This window comes from Dermacentor variabilis, chromosome 3 (genome assembly GCF_050947875.1).
Source record: "Dermacentor variabilis isolate Ectoservices chromosome 3, ASM5094787v1, whole genome shotgun sequence".
In the NCBI taxonomy this organism is placed as follows: domain Eukaryota; kingdom Metazoa; phylum Arthropoda; class Arachnida; order Ixodida; family Ixodidae; genus Dermacentor; species Dermacentor variabilis.
The window spans coordinates 18,712,644-18,736,600 of NC_134570.1; the positions used below are offsets into that span (position 1 = coordinate 18,712,644).

Below are 23,957 nucleotides of genomic sequence, written 5' to 3' on the forward strand. Positions count from 1 at the left end.
TTACGCGGATGACACTAATCTACCATTATCAGATAATAAAGAAACCTCCTTAATCAGCAAACTTAATACTGAACTCCACAATCTTTATCGCCGGTGCGAAACTAACGCCGTCACACTTAATCGTACGAACACTGTCATTATTGTTTTTAACTCCGAAAGACGGTAAATCTTAGCGCATAATGATGTCGTGTACAACTGTTTAATAAAGCATGCCAATCACAGTGTTTCTGGGAGTAGTTATAGACTCTCACCTAAAATTTGATTTACGTGCACGCAACGTTGTTCAGAGGGCCTCTTACGGATTGCATGTTCTTTGAGAATGCCGGCACTATTTCCTAGCAGAAATATTAATTAACATTTCCAGAAAAGAGCTCTTCGCGTAATAACGCCTAATAATATCAATTTAATGTAACGTAATGCGCCGATTATATAACCGTAGGACCATTAGGGTTACAGAATGGGTGCCAAGAAAGGGGAAGCACAGTCGAGGACGGCAGAAGACTAGGTAAGGCGATGAAATTAAGAAATTCGCAGGCGCTAATGTGAATCGATTGACGCAGGACAGGGGTAACTGGAGATCTCAGGGAGAAGCCTTCGTCCTGCACTGGCTGTTGATCTAATGAAGCAAATTAAAGAAAAGATCGTGACACGCTACATACAAAAGTGAGCAACATGTATTTGGTCGAGTGGCCTTAGAGAGTTTCGGCATATTTTTAAACTCTGGGTAAAGTTAGCTGAAACAACCTGTATAATGAATTCCTTCTGTATTAATTTCATCAACTTGTCACACAACTTATGCGTATATTGTTAGATAACAGTGACCATATGACGTTATGCCATATTCCATGTTTATGTCGGTTCGTACTTGCGATTTTATTAATAATCTTGAAATATCATCGCTACCCATTGTTGCCGTTTAAAGTGTTCCTTCACGTAATAATATCGTTCGGGACCCTTTAACAATTTTGTTGGCTCTCTAAAATTGTGAAGATGCAATGTAATCTAAGAAGATTACAAGAAAGTTCACCTTCAGCTTCAGCAGACTGCGGTATCAAACTAAGCCTGTTTTTACGCTTGGACGGAAGGTCTGACCGTGTATGCCATACATGACACACTTGCAGGTTTGTCAACAACAGTTCCACCTGGTTTGCTTTTCCTAAGGCCGAATTGCTTGCGGCGACAGCTGCCGCTTCAGCTTCTTCGGGACACCAGCATTTTTGTCACACAAGTTCCTTTCGGTTGTGGAACCAGCCTAGTTTTACTGGCAACACCACACACTGAAAACCATCAGTATATGTGTGCGCGCAATACGAAAGTTGCCATGGTAACTAGAATGGTGTCTCTATCTTTGCCCGCCTCGAACTGTCGCCCGTGTACAGGTCGGCCCTCCGGCTACTCCGCTCCGGCCTATAGGCGCCATGCACGCCGACGGATGCGCCACTGGTGGCGGCCTTGCGCACAACACGCGGGAGAGAAGCCTGGCGCGCGCCGTAGTTTGTTGTGTCGTGGATAGTGCTTCTCTGTCTTATTCACGTTTTGAGAGCAAGATAAGCAACACCATTCACACGTGTGGGGTGGCCAAAGCTTCACGGAATGTCGAAGAAGAATTGTTGCAGGGTGGGGGGCTCAAATACTGGTGAAAACGGGCCAGGGATACGGTTCTAATCATTCCCGGCAAAGCCTCATCAACGGGAGCAACGGTAGCAAAAATGGATCGTCGCTTCGAAGGGAAATTTCTTGTTCTCATCCTTTCCTTTGTCTCGTCGGTGTTTTTTTTTCCCTCGATCATAGTTAGACGCGTGAGCAACGAAGTTCGTCTGCAGTGCAGCATGAGGTTTCAAGGCATTTCGCTAAAGTTCGGAATGCTGTTTGCCGCTTATATTGTTTTCCGCTTCTTTACCGCGTTGCGCTAGCTAGGCAGCACGACTGCACGAGCGCATTGCGTTGTATGTTAAAGCTACTGAAGTTTGCAAGAACTGAAATGGTTGGTTTCATGTGGCGCAGTAAATCCTCGCACCAGCTGTCGCGCACTTCATGTTTTTACATCTATTTTATGCGTGGCTTTGCACATGTGCAACTGTTGCTAGTTGCTCCATGCATAACTCTTGTCGATTCTTTTGAGCTGCGAAGTTTTCACCCTGCCTTGTTTGTAAAGGGTATAAATCACGCTGTGTCTTATCGGAATGAAACCAAGGAAGTGCTTCTTTAACAGCTTTATTCTTATCGCCCGAGGGCATCTGAGATATTGTTTGCGTTTTTGGAAATGTGTTTAGAAAATAGGTAGTTCAGGGCGAGAATTGCTAATAGCTGCTGCATATGGTATTTTTGTTGCATTTCTCGCTGGAAAGTTCGCGTCCCGTTTGGGAAGTCATCACACCTCGATGCTGCCTGAGCAAACTTAACACGCCGAGTGATTTGTTTGTTTCACAACGTAGTCCCTTCTTGCATGTGAGTTTTGTGCTCAACTGAATTCTTTCTTATACTTACGCTGCAGACGACTAGACCGGGCCTTGCCGCCAGCGCTCATCTACTTTGACTGGCGCTGCTCTGCCTTTAAATATATCATGTGGCACCTCTCTCTAGTAATATAAAAAAGTACTGAAAAGTTAGTCAGTCTTTAGCTTTGTACATTTCCAAGCCGCTCCATTGGGGAATTTAAAATTGCACAAACCGCAGCGGGAACGGTAGTTCATCCGCGTATGCAGCAGAATTGCAGCGGCGGTACAGCACTAACACGCGCTTTTATTAACCCGTGTGCTTGGTGACTTCGTTAGCTAGTGTACGCGTTTCCATCAATAAATTGGCAATTACTCTTCTTGAGGCGACTTCGACTGCACTTATTCGGCGATGTCACATGTATTCATCGACAGAAAAATCACAACGGCATATGCAGAGATTGCACCGTGCGGATTTGTTTGATATAAGTCTGCACTAACGACGGGTGCTTATTATTCAGGTACAGAAGCAGCATTGCGGCAAGGGTAGAATAAAAAAAACCATCGAGAGATCGCACCATTAAACAAAATTTATCGGCTAGTGAACATGAGCTCCACGTCATGTAAATGGGGTTCATGGCATTTGTCTGCGGGACACACCTTGCACGCACGTGGGCCACGTTGTCCCAAACACCGGTAACATCGTGTTCATACCCGCTCGCACAGAGGTCAGCATCTTCCCTACAGCTGTCACATAAGAAGCATCAGCCTGGCACCCGAACAAAGGAGAAATCGCAGCCGCGAACTTCAGCCATGCTTGCTGCGAAGGGTTGTCGTCTGCTACTGCTCCCGCGTGTACTGTTGGAAGCGTCCGCTAGGTGGCTTTCAGTGGCGCCTCCATAGGCGGTGCACGAGGCGTCAAGGCGCGTTTGGGAAGCGCTCCGTATGGTTGGCGCCCAAGACGAGGCCCGCACGAGGCGTTCCAGAGGGCGCGCGCTGCCCTCGTCGACAATCGACAAACACGGCTTCGCAAGAGGCGCGGCGATGGTCGGCCGGCTTTTCTTTCGACGCGAGAAGCTCCTTCCTCGCGCTGGCTCCATTGTGGCGCGGCGGAGAGAGTGCGGCCCTCGGGCGCAGTCGCTGACCCGCTTGCAGTCACTTGTCTCGGTCACCCAAAGCGCTCTCGCTACGAGGATCCAGCACAGCAGCTGCGAACCACGCAGTGAATGACGCCAGCCGCTCGGCTGCCCCGCGGGTCGCCACCCGAGGGCCCATAGGCAGTGTGCCAAAGCTCGAGAACCAACAAACGGCGCTGGCCGGCGCGCGCGCGCGTTTAATATACGCGAGCGTACGACGCGGACAAAACAACTACAATCGGTTTCCCCCGGAACTTTACGTGCTCCGCGAATGCGGAGAACGCCAATATTCGCGGTCGCAGCTTCACGACCGCTGCTGGCAACAGGCATGCAAAATGCGATAAGGTGCACACGTATAACGAGGAAGGCCGCTGCCGAGGTATAGCGAGCGTTTAATCAGCGTGTCTGAGCCGCAACTTCCGCAGGGGTTCGAGAGATTTTCCGCAATGTATTCCCACTTCGCCGTATAGCTTATAGCTCACGAGATTCCAAAAGGAGTGAGCAGAGGCGACCACGAAGAAGATTCGATGTGGAAGCCGTGCGGCGATCACCAATTTGCGTCAATTACGACCGGTGAGTAAAGAAGTGATTTCACTTCATGCTAGTGCGCGAAGCTGGCGCCATTGATCGCAAGGGAGAAGCGAATGCCCGAGCGAGCAGTGTGCGCCGTATTCAAGATGGCGTCCCTCGAAAAACCGAAACTGAAAGGACCCGCACAGGGCTGCGCGCGGTCGGGGCTCGGAAAGCTTGCAGGGCGCCGCGTCCTCACGGCGAGCAGAGTGTGCAAGCGGCTGTCGGGAGGCAGAGCCTTTCTTCCTGCTGGGATTTCGAAGACGCGCTGCCGACGTGCTTCCCGCTGCAGTGCCGAAGGTCCCCAGGGGCAGGCAACATTTTTCCGTCCGCTCTCAGGATGCGGCACAGACACTTTCTTCGGGATGAAGTGCACGCCTGACACGCGACCCGACGCGCTGCTCTCGATGGAGCCGCCTGGGCGGTTACACACGCTAGACACGCGATGAACTCAACGTCTCTTGTGCAATTTGTGCAGATAGCAGTAACTATACAGGAGAGAAAATGATTTTAACTTCTGTACGTTCTTTATGGATGTACGTTGGTATGCATACAACAAGAAAATGGTGATACTCGTTAGAACAATGACGAAGAAACAAATAGTGGCTGGCGTAATGTCACATTTAGGGAAGAGGTTGGAAAACAATAGAACATTCAAAGGCGTTTTCAACGAAGCCAGTTTTTTATGCTGCCGTTTATTTTCTCTCTCTCTCTCTCTCGCTCTCCACGATTAGTAACTTTCGCTGTTTTGAGTGTACCTGTACGCCTCTGTGCGTAAATACAGACAGCACTGTCTCCTTTTTCACTTCCTTTTTTTTTTTTTAAGTTGGCATACTAGCAACAAGCGCCTCCAAGCTCTAATATCTAAGACACAAAGACACCAGAATAGAAACCCGCGTTGACCGTCTATACTTTCGTCTTTCCATTTCTTATATTTCAGGGGCGGAGCACGTGTTCTTTATACAGTTACAAACAAGTGAGGAGGTCGGGCACCCGGCGATATCCCGTTCCATCCGAGCTCTCACAACAATGTGGCATGCATTGTGGAAGCGTGCTTTTGAGCCCGCCGCTGCTTTCACCCCAACAACGCGTGTTTACGAGTACCGGCGGTGCAGCGGCATTCAGAGCGCGATGCGCGATGATGCATAGGTTCGCTTTCTTCTCTTTTCACGTGCAAGAACGCGTGCGCTCAGAAACCTGCGCGTAGAGCAGCGGCGTCACAACTTCTTTGGCGGCGAACAATGCCCCCACGCGCGGCGGCACTATTCTCCGTCACTGCGCTCTGCGCGCCCGAGAGAGTTGCGGAAACCGCCGTTGCGCGCGGGTTCTTCGCCTAACAACGCGTTTCGCAACATTGCTCTTTTATTTGCCTTTGTTCTTTTCTTAACCGCGATGGTCACAAATAAGGCACTCTAGTCCGCCAGGAGGCTAAGGCCTCGTCGAGCGAGAAGTAACTGCCGACCGTACCGCCGTGGTCGCGAGAAGTGCCGGTCGACACTAGGTTTTAGTCACATGCGCGCACACTCGCGAAAGAGGAAGGTTCTTGAGGATGGACGAGGGGACGCGAAGGGCGCAGGCCAACTGGGGGAACCGCACACGTGACGAGTAGAGGTCGCGGTTTCAGCTGCCCCGTGTACTTAGATTTAGGTGCACGTTAAACAACCCCAGGTGGTCCAAATTTCCGGAGTCCCCGACTACGACGTGCCTCATAATCAGAAAGTGGTTTTTGGCATATAAAACCCCCTAATTTAATTTTTTTTTCTGCTACAAATCTATATACCAAGTTGTCTTCTTGCTTTTTCTTTTCTTTTTTTACATATTGTTCCATCGCTACTAAAATTATTGTTACTGCAAATTGTGTTCCGTGAAGAAGTTTGCACATTACGCATGTCTACTATTCTACCTCTACGTGTTCAAGAACTTACAGCAGAAGAAAAATGCCAACAAAGAAAGTGCATGCTGAAAGATGCATTGCCCAGCAAGAAACCACGTAGCTAAGCAAAGTCTGCGCCGGCCCGTGCACTCTGGGTACGCCTGACCACATGTAATCTATACCGCTCAGCTTTGTTCTCCGAGCTGCTCGTTCTCGTCGGTGATTGCCGGCCTCCAGCAGTTTACGCTGCCAGTTGAGAGCGACGCGTTGCGAAGGGGTCGCGCTTGCCCGCCGTCGCCGACCGGGCAGCTGTCGCTGTGCACACAGAGTGCACCGCTCACGCGACCCACCGACCGATCTCGAGCCGGCCGGCTGACGGCACGCCGCTCCACCGGGCGCACCAGAGAGGGGGAAGAAGCTGGGAGAGAGACGGGGAGAGTAACGCTCACCGGAACTTGTCCAGGTCGCCGCTGGTGAGCGTGAGCTGGCTCACGCTGACGGGCATCGCGGCGACGCCGAAAAAGCCACCCCGCTCGGCGGTGCGTGCGCTGTGTTTGCAGCGAGCCTGGGACACGCGGCCCGTCTTTTAAAGCGCCCCTCGCCCACCGCGCGGACCGGCACCCTTGCCCGCTCGCGTTGGTGGCTCCGCTAGGCGGCCACGCGGCGGCACGCAAGGCACCGTTCAGTGCAGTGGCGCTAATGGGCGACCGCCCGCTAGCCGCAGCTGACCAGCAGCCGCGCGTTTGCGGGACCCGTAATGAACGCTACTAAAGAGACCGCGCAGACGTGGAGGCTCGCGCGAGTTGGTAATTCGCAACTACAACGCCCACACCGAGGATGTCGACTATTAGAGAAACTATCGATGCCGATAGGGCTCGAAAGCTATGTAATGTGTGTGTTAGTGCTCCACCAATTTCACTGTCGTCACGTGAGACAGCACATCTTTTTAAATAATGGTGTTTTACGCGCCAAAACCACGATCTGATTATGGGACACGCCGTAGTGGGGGACTCTGGAAATTCTGACCACCTGGGATTCTTTAACGTACACGGGTGTTTTGGCATTTCGCCCCCATCGAAATGCGGCCACCGTGGCCAGGATTCCATTCCGCGACCTCGTGCTTAGCAGCCCAACACCATAGCCACTAAGCAACCACGGCGGGTCAGCACATTTTTCTGACTATAATCTTTTTTTTTCTTTGTGAACTTAACAAACTCGTATTTTGTTTTATTTATTTGTGTATTGATACTGTGAGCCCTTGACGGGCTATTACAGGAGTGCATTTAATATGCATAAACAGAGAAATGCCTTAGTGTTATCGGACTATGCACTAAAAGAAGATCACAAGAAAACGAAGCAACACTACTGCTGACATAAAATGCATATCATAACAATATAGTTACAGAGCACATTATAGGTTTCTTACATCACAATATTAGTACAGAACTTCAGAGTATAGAACAACAGGGTACATCAGGGTGCACAAGGCAATCTATTACTTCTAGGAATGCACTAACCAAGTTTATTTTGACAATTTAATCAGGTAAATAATTCCACTGCTGAATTGACCTGGGAAAGAAACTGTACCTGAAGCAGTCATTGTGCACTGTGGAAGGGGGTGTATACATACCGTGTCTGTGGCATGACGTTTCCAGTGTCTTGATCTGGAAGTACGTGTCATATTTTATTTTTATATGATTATGAATTCCTATAAACATGAATTTAAGCCTTTCATACTCGGTACGCTTTTGTAGAGGTAGGAGCTCTGTAAGTTTACATTGCTCGGTCGGAGAGTGAAAACGGCGGTATTTATTAAATATGAACGTAGAAGTAAGGCGCAGGACTTTCTCAAGCTCTAAGCAGTTACTTTGTGTGTAGGGATAACATACTATTTTAGCGTATTCAATTATGGGTCTTGGCAAGGTTTTATAAGCTTAAGTTTTCATTTCAGGGGAAGCACAGTGCAGGTTACGTCGCAGACCCCACAATAGCCTGTCAGCGTTTGTGCAAAGTTCATTTAAATATTGTTCTTTCTAGAGATGGACTTAAAAACCAATGTAGTTGGGTTAAGCTGCATTTGCCACCGATCGCACCAGTTCTTAATTTTCTGTAAGATTAAGTTCGGTCTGATCACTTAGTGACTCTATTCTTTTGTACATTATGCAGCCGTCGGAAAACATTATAACTTCGGTAATGATGTATTTTGGCAAATCATTTATACAAACCAGGAACAAGACCCTAAAACACTACAAACTAGATCGTTGATGTCCCAGTTGAACATATTGTTCCCTATGTGCAAGATAGGAACTGAGCCACCTGGTAAAGCAGAATATTTGGAGGTAACATTGATTTTAAATAAAATCATTTTGTGGGACGCCTTATCACAGGCCCTTGTGAAGTCTAAGAGTATTATATCAGTTTTTCCGTGGGTATTAATTGTGCTAGAAAGGTCATGTACAAGTTCAATGAGCTGAGTGACGGTGGGCGATCCTTTCCGAAAGCCATGTTGACCTGGAAAAATTAAGTTATGTTCATCTAAATAGGTCAACATGTGTTTTGATACAATACGCTCTAGTAGTTTAGTACAGGTCCTCGTAAGTGATATTGGTCGGTAGTTGCTAGCATCAGATGCGGAACCGCCTTTATGTATGGCCACGATTTTTCCGCGCTTCCAAGCAGTGGGAAACAAGCCACTAGTAATGGATGATTGGAAAATTAGTGCTAAAAGCTTGGCTGTCCATTCGGCTTATCTACAAAAGAATTCATTGGGCGTTTGGTCAGGACCGGAGCTTTCTTTGGTATTAACGTTAAGCAACAGATCCAAACGTCCTCTTCAGTAATCCTGATATACTCAATAGGAAGCCTGTCCGAATAATCATTGAAGGTAGGCAAGATACCGTCATCGATGGTAAGAACTGAAGAAAAAAGAAGCACTTAAACGCCCTCGCTTGATATTGGCTACTTTTGTGGGAGAAAATGCTACACGAAGTTCGATTTAAGTACCTCCAGAACTTGTCTGGGGCTTCCGCGAGAAATCGTTTCAGAGTTGAATTATAAAATTCAATTATGAAGTTTTAGGTGCTAAAACCACGAACTGATTATGAGCACACCGTATAGTAGGGGACTCCGAGAATTTGGACTATCGGTGGTTCTCTAACGCGAACCGGAATCTAAGTAACACAGGTGTTTTAGCGTTTCACACCCATCTAAACGCGGCCGCCGTGGCCGAGATTCGATTCCGCGACCTCGTGCTTAGCAGCCCAACATCATAGCCACTAAGCAACCACGGCGGGTGCTTTGGGTTATAAAACCTATCTTTAGAGGTTTTCAGTATATGCCGGAGGTTTTTACTTAAAATATGAATGTCGTGTTTCCTTTAAATGCTAGGACTGAGGTTGCAAGCATTCCGTATACGTTTAGGCTTTCTTTTTGTGTGTATTATCTCATGCGTTACCCAGGGGTTTCTTTCTCCTGAATTTTTAGAACTATGAGGAATGAATTGTATGCAAAACGCTGTCATATCATGAAAAAAATTCCACGGTTCTTCAGTAGTACCAGATGATGCGTACAACTCCAGAAAAGAATAATATGACAGCTCCAGACGTTCCAGTATAGCCAGATCATTGCAGTATTAAAATTTGGATATAAAATGTTTCTCATCCTCGCGCGTGATATTAACAGACAGGTATAATGACATTATAACCATTTTGTGATCACAGAGACCTTCATCACTTTCACACATGTTAAGAGATGGGAGTAACCAACCAGATAAGAATAACAGATCAATGACTGAGGAGGCAATTTGACCCACACGCGTACAAGCTGAGACGACCTCAGTTATAGCAGAAAGAGATATTTAGCAGTTGTTCGCAATTAGTGGCTTCACGTCTCTTTAAACCCAGTGTCGACCAATTAATCCCAGGTAAGTTGAAGCGTCATAATAAAATAATATTTTCTTCATGCTTTAAGTGTGCGTCCATGAAGCCTCTTCAGTTATTAAGCACATTCACTGGCTAGTCTGGAGGTTTGTTTGTACATAGCACCAACGAATACTGTACGATTATTCAGCTTGGCTTAAATCCAAATAGTTGATGTCGAATCAGTGACATGCGGGAGAATACTGAACAATATACGGTCCTTAAATAGCAGGGCAATACCTCCTGCTCTTGTTTCGCAGTCTCTTCTAATGTTTGACAAACAAACGATGAAACCAAGCCTTCGAAGACGCGCACACAATAATAGAAAAAGAAAAGACAACCACACACGCTGACAGCCACACAACCCAGCGTCTGTGGTTGTCTTTTTCTCTCTTCTTGTGTACGCGTCTTCGAAGGCTGTGTTTCGTCGTGTGTTTAACAAGCTATGTAACCAACAGGCCCGGCACCAGGTTCTTTTAATTATTTTGTATACGGGAGGCGCAACTTCGGCATCTAGTATATCTTTTACAGCGAAGCTATATATCGCTAGCCAATTCGTCCGTCCGTCTGTCGCCTGTACGCCGAAAAATCCTCCTGCGCAACCCCATGCACATGCGCGAAAAGAGGGAGAGAGAGAGAGAGAGAGAGAGAGAGGCACTGTTGGCTGCGCTAGTAGTGACCTCCGTGCTCTCCCTCGCAGCCCAGCGCGCGCGCAGCAGTTTCTCTCCAGCTTCGAAATGGATAGATCATGCGTCATACGTACTCCTGAGGACCAGGCAGTTTTCGATCAGCAACTCCGCAAGCAGAACCGGGAACGAGCTTGTCTACGCCGTGCCGATGCTGCAGCCCAGGCAAAAGAAGAGGCTCGTGCAGCCGAGTGCAAGCAGCAACTGCGTACCGAGGATCCGGCAACCTACCAAACCGTCGTTTAATGAACCGCCGGGATTAACCCAGTGATAAAACCGGGTTCGCACGTTTCAGCTTTGCTAGTTAGCGATTTGTATACGGAGTGCTTGGGCGGTGATTTCTTAAGCCATATTTCGGCAAGTAACATAATATCGGTATCGTGTTCCAGTACCCAATCCTTAACATTCGCAACTTTATTTAAAATGTGTTTTACATTTATGTTCATTATCATGAACTGGTTAGAAGCACTGTGACGCCGTCAGTCGTTATCACCGTGCCTCTCATCTCTTTCCGAAGGTGCCTTACATATGTACCTCATATTATAGAACGATTCCAAACGTGCACCATATCCTTCATTTTCATCTTGTCAAACATAAACTTCATCTTGATCCCTTTTTCTCTCCTCAGAAGTAGACTCTCAAAGCCGTTTACAGATCTCGACAATTCGTTTCGAAAAAATCCTCGGTAATGCTGATTTCCTTAACCAGCAGCATAAAGCAGTTTCGCAAGATTTTAGTTTCATCTCGGAAACTTGAAAGTCAAGATGATAGACCCGATTTTACCATTGTATCGCTTTCCTAAGCGATGAATCCGATCGAATGGATCAGTTTTCAGGTTTGAGCTTGTATTAAAAACGTCAACGTTGACCTTCTTATTACGTAATGCCTCTCCAGTTTCATTCACATCTTTTATCCCTCTGATAATGAGATTATTTCGCCGAGAGCATTCTTCGAGGCCATCAATTCGTTTGATGAGAGTATTCCTGTCCGAATTTGATTTAAGGCCCAAGTCGTCAACTGTTTTACAAACGGTTGCCATTGCAGTTTCAGTTTCATTGGCAAGTTTTTCAAGGTTAGCAAGCCTAGTTTGGGCTTCACCCAAGACCTCTAATCTTTTCTTTATTTCCGAAAACCTACTCTCGACTCGAGGCTCAAAGGATGCTTGTTCTTTTTTTTTTCAATATTAGTTACTTTTTTTTTTCCAAGGCCTCTGTGTCTTAATCATTTCGTTAAACATTTCTTCAGTGATAGGCCCGGGACTTTCTTCAACGTCTCCCGAGCGAGCCATTAGCAAACTAGCACCGCAGTACATTCAGATATACAACATAAGAGAGTATGCGGACACGGCAACACAACTAAGCATAGACCGATCACTGCAAAAACCGTAATTTCGTTCACCAACGGCAGTGTTGCTGTGTCCTCTGATGTTTGGTGAAAGGGGCGTCCCTTTTAAGGCCAGAAAGCCAGCAGATGAGCTAGTTAGATGGCGTAACCGTGCGTGTTGAAGGTGCGCCTTAGATGCGATCCGGCGCAGAGGCAAAGTCGATGCAAGCTGGCACCGTCCGTCCACGTTGAAAGTTGCAGCAGCGCCGATCCAAAAGCACCCAGCTATAGCATGCCCAAGGAGCGGGAAAGTCTGTGTCATTTTCACGGCAGTCTTGCTGTGTCCACTTTTCTATACATTTATATTTTGTATCTTCATATTTTGGACAGCGAAATGTCCGCCTAATGAGTCAACTTGCTGCTGATTATTGTCTCTCTGCACACGCCTCTTATATGTGGACTATGTGATCTGTGTGCCAATAAAATTACTTCAATGTCGGCACCCTCTTCGCGCTTCCTTATCTATTTGTCTACCGCGCTGCGCCTATCATCATTACTAATATCACTCTTTAGCGCGCAGAGTCACGGGTGCATTCTGTATCCTGGATAGGCCGACGGTTTTTCCTGCCCCTCAATACCCAAGTTTGCTGTATGTGTATCGGGCGTTTTCTTTACTTCGCATGTTCAGGTGAATTACTTCAAAAAGCGGATTTAGGTTGCACGACAAATCGTGAATTGCTCATAAATAATTAAATCGATTCACTAACGAAGTTTCTACAGCTATTCACTTCAGGGCACACGTTGTAATTTCGAAATTGAAGTCGAGCAATACTTCATGTCTGCTTGGCAAAAATTCAAACTTAATTTAGCACAATCTTTGATACACTCATTCCCAAGGTATTCTAAAGAATGGATTGGTGTACCAGTTGCGATCGTGCCGAACTGCTAGAGGGACGTTATTGGGGAAGCTTAACTGAACGCCAGTGCATTTCAGAGCGCATTTCAAGGTCAGATATTCCGAAAATGGCGCTGAAGTTTGAATTTCTGCCAAGAAGACGTAAGTTATTGCTAGATTTCAATTAAACAGCGGACACCAATGGCTTGCGATTTAGCTAAAGAAATCTGAGTGTACGCAAGTATTTGGTGAATGGCACTGCGCATAGTGGCACTAAATACAGATTCTCTCGTAAACAGTGAAGACAGCGTGCGCTAAATTTAGGTCCCCTGTTCCCGAACACGTTCGGCTAAAACTGTGATATTTTCATTATACAAGACCACGGATTCTTGTTGCTGCGCAAACGGTAATGAATGTTTTCCTTTTCTTTCGCCACAATTTAATTGCTTGGAACCAATTCTAGGCAAAAAAAAATTCTCCCTTTTATCAAGTAATGCGGAAAACACGTTCTGTCAACGTCCACAAGACGTAGAATTCGAGTCCAAACTTGTGGAGGAACAGGTGACATATTGTGTTTGTTGCTAACATTTTCAATATGTAATAAATAAACCACTCATTCACAACTTGTGACGCGCGATGAAGCACTTAGACGTCGAGTAAAAATTAATTCTCGCCTAATTCTCGCCGAATACGGAGATGGAGAATTAATTCTCGCCGAATGCGGAGATGTATTCCTTCTGCTCCAACTTTTCTGCTCCAACTGTTCTAGAGAAACTGGCCACCCTGTATACGCAATGCCTCATGACTTAGAGCGTACCGGAATCTTGGAAAAACGCTAACATAATCCTAATCCATAAGAAAGGGGACGCCAAAGACTTGAAAATTATAGACCGATCAGCTTACTGTCCGTTGCCTACAAAGTATTTACTAAGGTAATCGCAAATAGAATCAGGAACACCTTGGACTTCCGTCAACCAATGGACCAGGCAGGATTCCGTAAAGGCTACTCAACAATAGACCATATTCGCACTATCAATCAGGTGATAGAAAAATCTGCGAAATATAACCAACCTTTATATATAGCTTTCATTGATTACGAGAAAGCGTTTGATTCAGTCAAAACCTCAGCAGTCATGGAGGCATTGCGGAATCAGGGTGTAGACGAGCCTTATGTAAAGATACTGAAAGATATCAATAGCGGCTCCACAGCCACCGTAGTCCAGGCCTCCATAAAGAAAGCGACAAAATTCCAATAAAGAAAGGCGTCAGGCAGGGAGATACGATCTCTCCAATGCTATTCACAGTGTGTTTACAGGACGTATTCAGAGACCTGGATTGGGAAGAATTGGGGATAAGAGTTAATGGAGAATACCTTAGTAACTTACGATTCGTTGATGATATTGCCTTGCTTAGTAACTCAGGGGACCAGCTGCAATGCATGCTCACTGACCTGGAGAGGCAAAGCCGAAGGGTGGGTCTAAAAATTAATTTGCAGAAAACTAAAGTAAGGTTTAACAGTCTCGGAAGAGAACAGCAGTTTACGATAGGTAGTGAGGCACTGGAAGTGGTAAGGGAATACATCCACTTAGGACAGGTAGTGACTGCGGATCCGGATCATGAGACTGAAATAATCAGAAGAATAAGAATGGGCTGGCGTGCATTTGGCATGCATTCTCAGATCATGAACAGCAGATTGCCATTATCCCTCAAGAAAAAGGTTTATAACCAGCTGTGTCTTACCAGTACTCACGTACGGGGCAGAAACCTGGAGGCTTGCAAAAGGGGTTCTACTTAAATTGAGGACGACGCAACGAGCTATGGAAAGAAGAATGATGGGTGTAACGTTAAGGGATAAGAAAAGAGCAGATTGGGTGAGGGAACAAACGCGAGTTAATGATATCTTAGTTGAAATCAAGAAAAAGAAATGGGGGCGTGGGCAGGACACGTTATGAGGAGGGAAGATAACCGATGGTCATTAAGAGTTACCGAATGGATTCCAAGGGAAGGGAAGCGTAGCAGAGGGCGGCAGAAAGTTAGGTGGGCGGATGAGATTAAGAAGTTTGCAGGGACAACATGGCCACAATCAGTACATGACCGGGGTAGTTGGAGAAGTATGGGAGAGGCCTTTGCCCTGCAGTGGGCGTAGCCAGGCTGATGATGATGATGATGATGATGAAAGAATGAGCGAATCTTTATAATCTCCCAGATGTCTTCCTTTTTCATTTGTATGAAGCGGTCTACGTTTTCTAATGACGCTGACGCCTACCATATTTTCTACCTGTAGTAAATCTCGTCTCTACTCGTCCATGTCATTGTTGGCCAGAGCATCGCATACGTATTCTCCAAAATTCCGAGCTCCCAGTTGCAGAAACTTGCTTCTCGATCTCCTATTTCTGAAATGTCATCTCGCTTATTTAGCAGCTGATAATAACATGCAACGCACCAGCAGCAGGCGATAGATCGACAAGAGAGATACATCCAGTTGCCTTGGTGATTGATTTAGTATAGATACTTGATTTACTATCAGCGCCGATTAAAAAGACGGCTAGGCAAGGACGCATATCTCCAACGTTATTCACTAAACGTTAAGAAGTATTCACCCTATTAGATCGGGAAGGGTTGGGAGCACCAATCAACGGCGAATATCTCAGCAACCTACGGCTTAGAGATGACATTGTCCCGTTCAGCCAAGATAGGTATGGATTGTGAGAAATTGAGGTCCTTAGCCGAGAAAATGTAAGAGTAAGGTTGAAGATTAATGTGAGGTAATGTTCAGTAGCCAGGAGAGAATAAGAATTTATGATGGAAAGTCAGCCTCTAGAGTCTGGGCAGGATTATGTTTATCTAGGTCAATTACTCACAAAGGACTCTGATCACTAAAATGCAATTTAGGAATAAGAACCGTTTGGACCGCAAACGGCAAGCCTTACCAAATCACTACCGGGAGCTTACCACTATCCTTGAAAAGGAAAGTGTACAATCATTGCATTCGGTGGGTACTAACACATGAGGAAGAAATTTGGAGGTTTGACAAAGAAGCTCGAGAAGAAGTAAAAACCACGCAATCAGCGATGGAACGAAAAATTTTAGCCGTAACATTATTTAAGAGAAAGGAAGACAGCGATGTAAGTCAAATAGCAAACGGGCATAGCCGATACTCTAGTTGACATTACGAGCAAAAAATGGAGTAGTGCAAGGCCTGCAACGCGTAACCGGTGGACCATCAGAGTTACAGAATGGGTGCCAAACAAAGGAAAGCGTGGGTTTGGACGGCATACAATCAGATGGTGTGATGAAATTAGGAAACTGACATGCATAACTTCGAATAAGATAGCGCAAGACAGGAGTAATCGGAGATCGCCTTCGTCCTGCAGTGGGCATGACGACGATTATGATGATGATGATGACGATTAGAAAGACGACGACGACTTGATTTAGTATCTGCAGTTTTGTTGGTAATCATGTGTGCGAGTAAATATATGTCTGTTTCTGTAAAACATTTTTTTAATTAGAAGCGAGCTCTTGTGTCCGTCTGTCTTTTGTGCGCTGGTGCGCGGTATATATGTTATTATGGATTACCAATGCGCCTGGTCACACACCTTATACATGAGCTTCTATCGCTACAGATTGACTGAATTGCATTCTAGGAAAGCTAAAGATTGAACTTTGCAAGCTTCAAGAACATTTACACAGTCACAGCCACCCAAATACGAAAAGATACGGTGAATTTAGTGGCGACACACTGAAGTACAGGCGCTAGGGTACCAGCGCAAAATTTAAAATATAAGACTCTGATCTTCAATTCGTCTTATAATAACCAACGTATTACTTTAATTCCAAACAATCTTGACGCTGGACATAATATTAATCAGGGCAGCCGGTCAGTGGCAAAAAGCACTTCATTACGAACGAACAGCTTTGTCAATCTGGCCCCAGGTGCGTAAAAGTCCTTTAATCTTGTTTTTGTTTTGTTTTTTCACTTTCCAAATCACGTATGGGAAAAGTGGGAACACAAATCCCTACGTGTGCTATAGGTTTCTTGGAGAATATACTGTAGTGGACAGTACTCATAGAGCTCCGCGGTGGAAGAAGAGAGTGGACTAGCGCCATGAGGCATATAAGCTCGACGATGGTAGCCGTGACATCAACGCAGTCATCTGTTAATAAATGGCCATTCTTTGTGGGCCTTCTTTTCCTACAAGTTGGTGACCAAGACGAGATACCAACAAATAAAGGGAGACTTGAGGCGTGACACGTTTTGGTCATGCGAGCGATGCCGCTGATGATGGTTATTCGCCCGAAAGCGTAAGGCAGCCAACTGGTTAGTGAGCTCGTCTGCGCAGCAAGGTGCATTCTTGAACTGTCGGGTTCGTCAAAGTGCCTTTCCAATACCTTCCCCAAAATACACTATCTTTCACGGGGTACGCCACACAGCGCCTGCGACATTACAGCGTGACGTTCCCGATGCACGTGCTTTGGCTCTGGCACTTACGCGCTTCGAATTCCCCCTGAGCGAAAAAGCCGGCGTCTGTAATATGCAGCATCAAAATGGCGCCTGAATTCTCATTGGCTGCGACGTCACGTCACGAGCGCCCATAGATGCAGCAGAGCGGGCGAAAGGGAGCGGCTGCTGCTGCTACCAAATGTTGCGCAAAGGGAGAGGGCATCGCCTCCAGGCCACGTCACCATCGCTCTCAGAAGCCGGCGTGTGGTCCGTATCTGCTTCGCTCACCCCCACTGGGCTTCGCTGCTGTGCCAGAGCTGTAATATTTCATGAAATTTTCAAGAGCGCGAAAAAAACTCGTTTCTTTCGTTTTTTGTAAGAAAAATACTAATAAGTGAAAAAAGACGATTGCGCACAGGACTATTAAAACCCGACACATTTATTTCTCTAACACTGAAAAAAATATAATCCGTCCAGAGGGCCCGCGACGTCGCGAAGCGACGTCGCGGGCCCTCTGGACAGGGAGGTCATGACAGGGAGGTCGCGGGACAGGGAGGTCATGCGACCTCCCTGTCCTGTCGTGAGCGGAGCCACCAACTTGATTGGGGAGCCTTAGGTTCCCCCCACTCAAGTTCCCCAGGACACTCTAATAAAATTCGTGTCACTGTCACTGATACATTATTGCATCACAAAAGAGTCAGTAGAGCTTCCGGGCTCAAAATCTAGGCACGATTTGACAAGGTGTTGATTTCACATCTAAGCGTCAAGACCGATATTTGTATCAATCTGGGTCCGATTCATACCCGCTTGACGCGTCAACGCTTCGCTGTGCAGCGGACGAAGACTTTCGGACATTGATATTGAGGCTCGAGTGCACGTGCACAAGTTTTTGCACGCTGTCCACTGGGAGCCTCTTACGCAGTTTGGTGTGCACATTGCCAAACTCGAACCAGTTTTCTTCGCATGCCGCAGAAGAAGGGAGAATCTGCAGCACGCGACAGGCGAGGGGGCTCAAGGATTGATTGAAGCAAAGCCCTTGCTGATCTTTAGCTGTGGTGCTCGTGAGTAAAGAATCCCAGCAGGACTTCCCCTTGGCCGGGAATGGGGAGCGAGGGAAGTTGCGGCAGGTGAAAAGGGTGTGGAGGAATTCTTCTGGTTGGTGACAGAGTTTACAGGAGGGAAATTCATCGGGGTACCGAGGATGAAGGAGGATGGGGTAGGGAGTCGTGCGAGTCTGTAGTCGACGCCAATGTGCGGCTTGAGAAATAGTAAGGGAGGGAGCCGGGGCGTGTGTATCCTTGTCGGTTGTTCCGATAATGAGTGAGAACATCTCTAAAGGTTAGCAGGCATTCCCCGGTTAGTGGAGGGGGTCCAGCTCCTGCCCGGAATGTGAGTCCTCCGGTTAGGGAATGGACCTCCTCGTTCCCGGAGCGTGGCGGCCGTTGGTGCTTACTCGGTTTCGTCGCGCAGGACGTCGCCGGCTGCTGCTGGCTGGGGCAGCACCTACCGGTATGGTGCATTGCTCGCAGCGTAAAACTCGAAGGACCGTTTGGCGGCGTTCAATTGGACATAAATGCTTTCGCATTCACAACACATAAGAGGTGCGTAGGTGCCCACGTATCTTCTTCTCTTTTTTTGTGAAGTTCCACGATTATCTTGTCAGTCAGACTAGCAGTACCTTGTGCCGGAGAACACTGGCGTGTGGCAAACTGCACAATGAAAAACTGGTGGCGCTGGCTTTTTTACTTGCGGAAGTGAACAACGTGGTGGTTTGTGGCGGAGTGTGCGACGAAGGGCAGCGACATCGACATTTCTTCGGAAATGAACCAGCTTTGTTGTAGTCTCATAAAGTGAAGGCGAAAAGTAGCGACGGTTCGGACTCATCTTTGCCTAGGTAAACGGACCGCATTGTCGTGTGGATGTGTGTTTGTGTGGTGTAAAGCACGATTATCAATGCATGGTGTTTGCGAAGGTGTAGACGCGCGTAACGTGTAATATTGGCCTTCTCAGTAAACAAGCAACGACAAAATTTAAAGGTCAGCCAATCTTGTACAGGTGGGAATGAATGAGATGCGATGATCAGTGAGCGTGTGTATCTCAGTACCATCTGCGCTGTGTGGAGAAAAAAAAACATTGTTTGCGCATAATCTATCTGCCTAAATCTATGACTGTAGATAAACTCCTAGCCTGTTTTTTTTTGCCATTCCCGGAACAGCTTACGGCTCGCCACAAGGGACGCGTACGCGCTACTAGCATGTTTCTTGGCATTGCCGAAGCTGTACGCTTCCCCGCATGTATTGCACAAAAAGCGGCCCACTAAAAAAGACGAAGTGACTGCGAGCCAGAACGCTATTTTTCTAGCTCAGCTATTTACGGATCCAGCAAGCTGCCAGGAACGTGCTGGTATCAAGTTTCAAGGTGGGAAACGATTTTTCACTACTCTACGAAGCAATTCCGCCCGAGAAACGCCGCCGCCGCGTTAAGACGCTGCGCACGCCTGGAGGCAAGCCTAGGCGAGCTACCGCCCACCAAGCCTAACAATACCCAAGCCCTACACACCAATGTTTCGCCAAGCATGGAGGTCCAGGTCGAAGGAGAGGAGATGTCTCCCTAAGAATTCGGTGGAGATGCCGGCTGGTGCATGATCGGCTCCAAAACCCGGTCAGCGGTATCGCGGTATAGACCTAAGAACGAAGCCTTCCCGCACCGGCGAGGGAGACGGTTGACAACCGCCGCGACGCCCGCGGAACGTAAAACAACAAGTGCTCAAGGCCAGCAGAGTGCCGGCCCTCCCAAGGAACGACATCGAGATCGTTGTTAGACCCAAGGGCGGCCTCAACACCGCAACAATCGGCGCGGTCAGGATTGTGTCAGCCATATACCGGGCTGCAGGAGTGTCCGATCAAGACGCCAGCGAAGATACCGTCTGCCCCAACACCCATCAAAACATCGTCGCTATCAGCACACCCAGTAGCACCAACGCAGAAAAATACAGGAAGCTCGAGTTCATCGGTATCGGCGACCGCCAATACGAGGTCAACGCGTATGAAACTGCACCCTATCATACGGCCAATGGCGTCATCTGAGACATACCTCTCGAACAAGACAACAGACTCATATTAACTCCAATATCGTCAACGACAGGAACCCGACAGCCTTGTCAGAGTGCCTCGTCAGGTACAGAGGCACTCTGCTTCGCTGTTCGTTGTATAGGGAACAGGTGGACATATGTCACCAATGCAGTAGACTGGGGCACCGTATGGACGTCTGCACAAATCCTCAGGACAAGATCTGCAGGGGCTGCGGTGCCAAGAACACAGACCTCAATCACCAGTGCCCACCAAACTGCCGCCTATGCGGAGGGGAACACCCCACGGCAGACAAATCCTGCCGAGCGAAATTCAAGACCCCGTATATAGTCAAGAAACAAAGATAGGAAAGGAAAAGAGCCGAAGCGGAAGCACAACTCGAGGCGATCAAAGAATCCGGAGGAGAGCAAGCCCCCGCCCTGCAAAAGCCAAGATCGAGATCCAGAGGCCGGGCCAGGTCCAGATCGACGTCAGCTACCGGGACCCCTCGATCGCGCCAGCACAGCCGGTCGAGGAACAGAGCTCGCAGTCGCACGCCGGGAGCGAGCCGAGCCAGGTCCAGATCCAGCCGACGCCGCCAAGGCACTCAGGAGGTCTAGGCCCTCCCCGAAAAGGTGAGCTAGGCAGACGCGGTCAAGGGTGCGCCAAAGCGCGGGGTCTACGGAGTAACTGCCTCAGAACCGCAAGTCACAAACAGCATAGACAAGGAAATTATTGCAGAAATAAAACATGAGAACACCATGCTCAGGGGCCTAGTACAACAGCTAACCCAAGAGGTCCGCGAATTGAGAAAGATCGCGCCTCCCACGCAACCTCCTAGACCCACTCCTGTCAGCACTCCTGCTCCGAGCAACAATGGCGAGGAACAGGACAAGGCAACCCCATCCGCTAAAAAGCGAGCCGTGCAAAGCCAAGACACCAGCCGCGCCGAACAGGTGGGATCGGAAATTAAAACCATGCTTACCGAACTACAACGTGCAACCGGCAATCTGTCTTCCGCTATATCCGGCCTCACAACCAGGGTGAGCAAACTTGAGGAATGTGCGATGTGGGCACCGTCCCTGTCGCAATCACCATAGCCGAACGCGGGAACTCAAAATATAAATTCCGTAACCCCAGACGTCCCCATGGTGGAACCGCCCCCCGGGCACCAGCTCCAGTTCCTCAACAGCTCCTTATTTAAGACTCCAGGATGGCCAGACACGATAAAGAGCTATTGGTCTGGCAGTGGAACTGCAGAGGTCTAGCCGGTAAAAAAACCGGTCCTACAACAATACGTAAGAAACATCCAACCCAAACCCGATGTGATAATGCTACAAGAAACCGTGGATGCGTCGGCCAACATCCCAGGCTACCGCGCCCTCGTCCTTAAATTCCAAATCGATAGGGGCATCGCCACACTAATCAGAAAGGGCCTAGTATCCATAGAGCATGAGATTAAAGGCCCGCAGGTGGAGCATATAATGATAGAGATTATTCCTAATAGAACGCAGAAGAATAGCATCTTTTTACTGAACATACACAGTAACCGATCCAAAAAACGGCAGCGTTTTCTCTCCCTGCTCAAAAAGGCGGCCGAGCTCGCCGGTCTGAACCCGCTAATAGTGAGTGGGGACTTCAACGCTCCGTGCTATAAATGGTGATACGGCCACACCACAACCAAGGGCAAACAGTTATGGCAGGACTCGCAAGACTTGGAATACACGCTCAACACGGACTCCAGTGCCCCAACGCGAATGGGCAATTCGGTTGTAAGAGATACCACACCGGACTTAACAATGATAAAAAAAATCGAGAGGGCTACCTGGAGATGCACCCTGGAAGACCTGGGTAGCGACCACATGATCATGGAGATCACGATCCTCCGAGCGGGAACCAACCCCCGGTCAAAAGCTTCAAATGGACATACTGGGACAAGTTCCGTAAGCACCGGGATATCAGGCTAGACAACGAGCCGATCGGTGACATTGACACATGGATCGCGGACCTGACCAGGGATGTCGGGGAGGCCACGCAAACCATCACTCCCAAAATCCTGACGGAAAAGATGGACAGTCGCCTCGCCCACCTCTGGGAAGCCAAGAAATCCATACAAACCCGTTGGCAAGGCCAGCGGCTCAATAGAGAGCTGAGGAGAAAGATAGCCGAACTAAACAAACAAATCGAAGAGCACTGCAAAACCTTGAGCAAGCAACAGTGGGACGAAGTTTGCAACGCCGCGGATGGCCAACGCCACAACGGAAGTACGTGGCGACTGCTGAGGCACCTGCTGGGCGAAACCCAAAGCAAATCCAAGCAAAGAGCCGACATTCAGAGACATCTGCACAAACAGAAAGGAGCGGCTAGCGAGAAGCAAATCGCCATGAAACTCTGCGACTTTACCTCCCGCATCGGCCGACGGTCGAGCACGGCCGGTACACTGGCAGTCCTAATCCCAAGTTAGATGAAGACTTTAGCGAAGTGGAAATTAGAACGGCACTCCAAGGACTCAACGGCAAGTCAGCCCCAGGACCGGACGGTGTTAACAACAAAATGCTCAAAAACCTGGACGACAAATCTGTCATCAAACTCACGGGCTATATGAACAAGTGCTCGAGAGAAGGCCGCATCCCGGAGCAGTGGAAGAGGTCCAAGGCTATCCTAATACCCAAGCCTGGAAAGCCGTTGAGTTTGGAGAACCTACGCCCAATCTCTCTCACTTCGTGCGTGGGTAAGGTCTTGGAATACGCATTCTTGAACCGCATCAAGAGCCATCTAGAAGAGACGGAAGCCTACCCCCATACCATGATAGGCTTGCGATCCCGCCTGTCCACGCAGGACGTCACGTTGCAACTGAAAAACCAGATCCTTGACGACAAGACAAGAAACACCAGAGCCCTCCTAGGACTGGACCTGGAGAATTCGACAACGCCGCTCACGAGTCGATCCTGAAACACGTCAGGGTGTCTAATTTGAACCTGGGGAAAAGGGCCTACAACTACGTGAGGGACTTTCTGAACGATCGCAAAGCCACCCTGACGGTTGGCGACCTCGAGTCCGAAGATCGAACCCAGGGAAGTGCAGGTACCCCCCAGGGCTCAGTTATATCTCCGCTCTTCTTCAACTTAGTCATGCTGGGTCTCCCCAGCAAACTACGCGAAATCAAAGGAATCCACCACGCTATTACACAGATGATATAACGATTTGGGTGGACCGCGGCAGTGACGGCCAAATTGAGAACGCACTACAAACGGCCATTCACAAAGTCGAAGAGTGCCTCCAAGGAACGGGCCTCAAATGCTCCCCGAGCAAGTCCGAACTATTCCTTTACCGGCCCACGCGCAGAGGCATGCCACCAAAGAGCTACACGGGACCCCGGGAGTACGAGGAAATCGACCTGTACACCCAAGACGGAAACGCAATCCCCAATGTAAACAAGATAAAAATCCTCGGAATGATCATTGACGCCAACGAAGCTAACGGCGAAACGTGAGGAAGATCGAAGGCAAAGTCACCAGTGCCACGAGACACATAAAGAGAATAACTAATAGACACGCCTGCATGAAGGAAGAAAACGTCATTCTAATGATCCACTCCTTCGTTGTCAGCC

The 23,957-nt window shown here is 48.0% G+C and overlaps 1 protein-coding gene across 4 annotated transcripts in view; it reads right to left on the minus strand.

The window, feature by feature from the left end:
• The window catches only part of Nep2 (M13 family metallopeptidase neprilysin 2), a 190,306-nt gene that overhangs the window by 130,509 nt on the left and 35,840 nt on the right, over positions 1-23,957 (minus strand). The window contains exon 1 of one of the 4 annotated variants that reach the window (XM_075684371.1): positions 7,645-7,673. The exons of 2 other annotated variants lie outside the window; for them this stretch is intronic. In XM_075684371.1, the coding sequence (XP_075540486.1) occupies positions 7,645-7,658 (14 nt within the window). In that variant the 5' untranslated portion in view covers positions 7,659-7,673. Of the gene's footprint in view, positions 1-6,463; positions 6,577-7,644; positions 7,674-23,957 lie in introns of those variants that run through there. One more of the 4 variants, XM_075684369.1, reaches the window with a different exon arrangement.